The 3,983-nt window shown below is 36.1% G+C and overlaps 1 protein-coding gene across 1 annotated transcript; it reads left to right on the forward strand.

The window, feature by feature from the left end:
• Nucleotides 1-498: 498 nt before the first annotated feature.
• LOC134256359 (uncharacterized) lies at nucleotides 499-2,398 on the forward strand. Its single transcript, XM_062739006.1, has 3 exons — nucleotides 499-865; nucleotides 1,165-1,251; nucleotides 1,888-2,398. The coding sequence occupies exons 1-3, from the start codon at nucleotides 560-562 to the stop codon at nucleotides 2,026-2,028; spliced, it is 534 nt and encodes a 177-aa protein (XP_062594990.1). The 5' UTR covers nucleotides 499-559; the 3' UTR covers nucleotides 2,029-2,398.
• Nucleotides 2,399-3,983: the final 1,585 nt, after the last annotated feature.

Genomic DNA, 3,983 nt, shown 5'->3' on the forward strand with positions numbered 1-3,983 from the left:
TATCACTGTAGTCCCTTGATTGCCTCCATACATGGAATATCAGAGAGAACAGGGATACACATGGAAGGATATGGAAATAACGAAGTTTTCAATCTCAACGTCCATTAAACAAATATACAAAATAAGAGCAGAGCAAACACGGACCTCCGAAACATCAGACGTGGGATCAGGTGCCATGGAGGAGTGAGCATCCCCTGCCGACCGGTCACACCCGCCGTGTGCTCGTTGTCATAATCAGGAAATAACGGGAAAAATCCGTGGTCAATTCAGTGTATAAATAATGGACTAACAATTGGTATGAAAAACGTCAGTCAGCATTTCATTCAATGATAAATTGTATTTGCTGACAAGGTCATTGTATCGACCATAGAATTTACGAAATGATGACTTTAAACGAGACTGTTGATATTCTTGTTTCATCAACTTGCTTGTCAATAATTTACCTCGTTTAAGAAATTGTTCATACGTAGAACATGCTCTTGCGTATCGAATCATATGTCGTAATGATTTTAGTGAAGCCCAAAGTGGGAAGGACATTTGTGACAGACGAACAGCTCCTATGAAAATCCATGTTAAACGATATGGCAATGAAGGACATGATATAACAACAGCCGAAGAGTTAAAAGTAGCACTTGAGAGTTTTGGTGGAATTCAAGACACACATGTGTATACAGCTGAAATCGATTTTGATTGTCAGAATATGAATAAATGTTCTATTCCTGAAATCAACTTGTATAACAACTTCCAATTTGAGGAAACTGGGATAAGAATGTGGCTAGGATATAACATTGGTGAGGGAAAGTTCATTCCATATAAAACTATTCATGGAACTGCCAACTCGCAACAAGGAGACACAAATCTAGTGGTAAGTTAAAATTATGATGATTTGTATTAATTATGTGAAGAAAAAATAGTGTCATCAATCCCATTTGTTTTTTTAAGGGCCCCAAAACACAGTGTACATACATGTAAGCAACCATTTAGTTTTTTGATTGCAATGGTTAAATAAAATGTACATACTTTTAATAAGATGAAAACAATATCAAACCAGTGGATATATGATAACGAATTTGTAGAAATCAAATTATAGTTTGTATGTATCTGTAAAATTGAAAATATTGTTTCAATTACAGTATATGTATCATTCAAGTCTTCAAATTATAGATTTTGGAGCATCCAAAGGGGACAAAAAGAAGATGTGATTCCTGCCCAAGAAAAAGAAAATATAAAGACACACTTCAAAAGCAGGAGGTAAGATGAAATTGTGTCATTTTATAGGTAAAATGAATTTTAAATGCTTATCGTCTCTGCTCGTACAAGATTTAATAATATAACTGTCAATTCTACCTAGATAGATATTTGATTTTCTACTTCAAGAAAAAATTGAAATATATACTGTAAACCAACTTCTATTAGTGACAACTTTATTTCTCAATTTACTCGCAGAGTTAAATTAGTTCCAGATTATTTATTTAATTTTTGTGTTGAAGCCTATTTTGGTCTGTTGTTAATAGACACATAGACTTTAAGAACCAGTTTGCAGCGAGAAATATTCACAATGATCAGGCTCCTGAACTTCTCAAACATTTCTTGCATGCGAATAAAAGTTGCTTGCTGAGCTTTTCTGATCAAAATTTCTCAGTTGTCTGTCATTGTTTCCGTTGTCTGTCATCGTTATCGTCCCCAGTAAACTTCTCAATACTGAATTGATTTGTGCGTTTGTCCTAGCTGATGTGCTCAGTTAAGTGATATGGCCTATGGTCTTTTTGTTTAGATAATATAAATATGAGGAAACTTGGTGAACTGTAAAATTGCCATAATTTGGACACTTATTTGTAAGGGAGTACTAAGATATGTATTTCATAAATCATTTTATATTTTATGTAGGAGGAGGCAGTTGATGAAGTGGATGATTATACCTGTGGTGAATGTGGTATTACCTTTAATTCCCTTAAAGACTATAACCTACACCAAGACCTTGGGAATCACAAAATCAAAAGATCATGTCAAAATGATCTGGTCAACTAAATGTGTCACCATCAAAAAGAACGTAACCAAGCACCCTTCTGTTTGTGAAATACAGGATACTCAGAATAGTTTAGTGAAAGGGTGGGCTTTAAAAGGGAAACGGGTCAGTAAAAGATTTTCGAAGAAAGTAAAAGACTTTGTTGCTCAGCTATATGATGAGGGTGAAAGAACAGGCCGTAAATACACCCCCACAGAAGCTTCGAAGAAGTTGAGATCGGCAAGAGATGGAAATGGAAATCGCCTCTTTTTGCCAGAGGAATGGCTTACTTCCCAACAAGTCCAAAGACTATTTTGTAGACATACACAAAAAGCAGTTTCAAGTGTTGAAACCAAAGAAGAGAATGATGAGGATTTAGATGAAATTATAAATGAAATTTAATCTCAAAAGTCTTAAAAAGCTTCGCTCGCCATTTTAGAACCAAATAGTATTTAAAGTCAGATTACCAGACTTGATACAAGAGTATCCCTTTTCATTCAAGGTATGATAGGACTTGTATATTAATAATACATGTATGTGAATAATTTCATACTTTGGTACATATCTAACCCGTATTTCCTAACAATTGTGTCTGGTTTTACTCTTTAACATACAGAAAAAACCAAGAGCTTCAGGGGGCAAAGCCCCCATGAACCCCTTCATTTAAAGTATGGTATGAACAGTATTAGTTAAGTCATACATTGGTTAAAAATAACTAATACCACGATAATGGTGCCTTGTTTTACTCTTAAAATACACGAAAACCCAAGAGCTCCCTTGGCCTCCACCAGGGCTTCGCCCATGACCCACTGGGGGCCTGACGGCGACCCAAGACCTCTTGCCTGAACGAAGTTAAATAGGCCCCTCCCCAAATCCTGTATCCGCCTATGGTATATAAATGATTATTCTTTTAGAATCAAGTGATCAAGGTACGATAAGACAAAGAAGAAATTAAATAATCAGTCCTTGATAATCTTGAAAATAAATAATCTGTCCTCGACAGGCATGAAAATAAATAATCCGTCTTAAAAAAAACAATTGCCACCCCCCCTCAGGATTAAATAGTTGTCCCCTAACTACCAAATTAATCAAAACCTTTTTGAAACTCCTCAGGTCTTTTATTCCAAAACATTCTATATAAAGACGAAAAAGCAATTATTTTCTCAACGTTTTTCTCTCGCTACGAATTTACCTACCATGTTTACAAATGGAACTCTCTAGATTTTCCGTAGTAAATGCAGAGTTTTCACCCAGTTTCTTTTGCTACATTACGAATACACGGAATGAATTCTCGTTAAACCGGGTCCGTAGGACAATATCAGAATGTTCTCTCTTGTTGTTGACTTTGTCTTCGGGCGCCATTTCTGTTGACCTCTTTTATTTTCGTTTTTACATGCATTGTTTATGCGTGTGTATTTGTTTTACTCCAATCGTACATGTTTATACGGGTGAGTTTATTTGGGTGACAACCGATTATAAAAAACATAATCGATAATCGGAATCGAACAGCCAAAAACGATCGACAATCGATCGTCGGCGACAATCGTTTAATCACTATTCACAATACAAGATCATTACACTGTCATGTGAAAGATGTTGTAAATGATGAAAATCTGAAATCGGGAGACATAATTGCTGTTTTAGAAAGTAGGCTTGTACATAGCGATAGAGATGAGTATCATCTTCTGCCGGGATTCAGTGTGTATCGCTTTAATTCACATGCAACAAATGGCGAAGGACGACCAAAGGGTTGGGGGCATATCCAATGGGGAAAATAGAAGCCGTTGTTGCTAAAGTAGGGCACACTGCCCAGTTCAGCATCGCAGGCAAGACAGATACTATGCTGGCAACTCTAAGTGACGAAAACCAAATGATGAAAATCCAAGAAGGAAGAATCCTTCAGCTCAGAAAGTTTCTTGTGAAAGGAAATCGAGTTTCAAAAACTTCAAAAATCATGTGTGCGCCACCACTCAACTTG

Source organism: Saccostrea cucullata, unplaced genomic scaffold, assembly GCF_032062105.1.
Source record: "Saccostrea cucullata isolate Sc308-1 unplaced genomic scaffold, CSIRO_AGI_Scuc_v1 ctg5696, whole genome shotgun sequence".
Taxonomy (NCBI): Eukaryota; Metazoa; Mollusca; class Bivalvia; order Ostreida; family Ostreidae; genus Saccostrea; species Saccostrea cuccullata.

What these genes read in the sequence shown, in the direction of transcription:
- LOC134256359 (XM_062739006.1), top strand. Translation starts at nt 560, where the DNA reads ATGAAAATCCATGTTAAACGATATGGCAATGAAGGACATGATATAACA. An exon ending in AAGGAGACACAAATCTAGTG is followed by an intron (nt 866 to 1,164) that starts GTAAGTTAAAAT and finishes TTCAAATTATAG; the next exon opens with ATTTTGGAGCATCCAAAGGG. An exon ending in ACACACTTCAAAAGCAGGAG is followed by an intron (nt 1,252 to 1,887) that starts GTAAGATGAAAT and finishes TATTTTATGTAG; the next exon opens with GAGGAGGCAGTTGATGAAGT.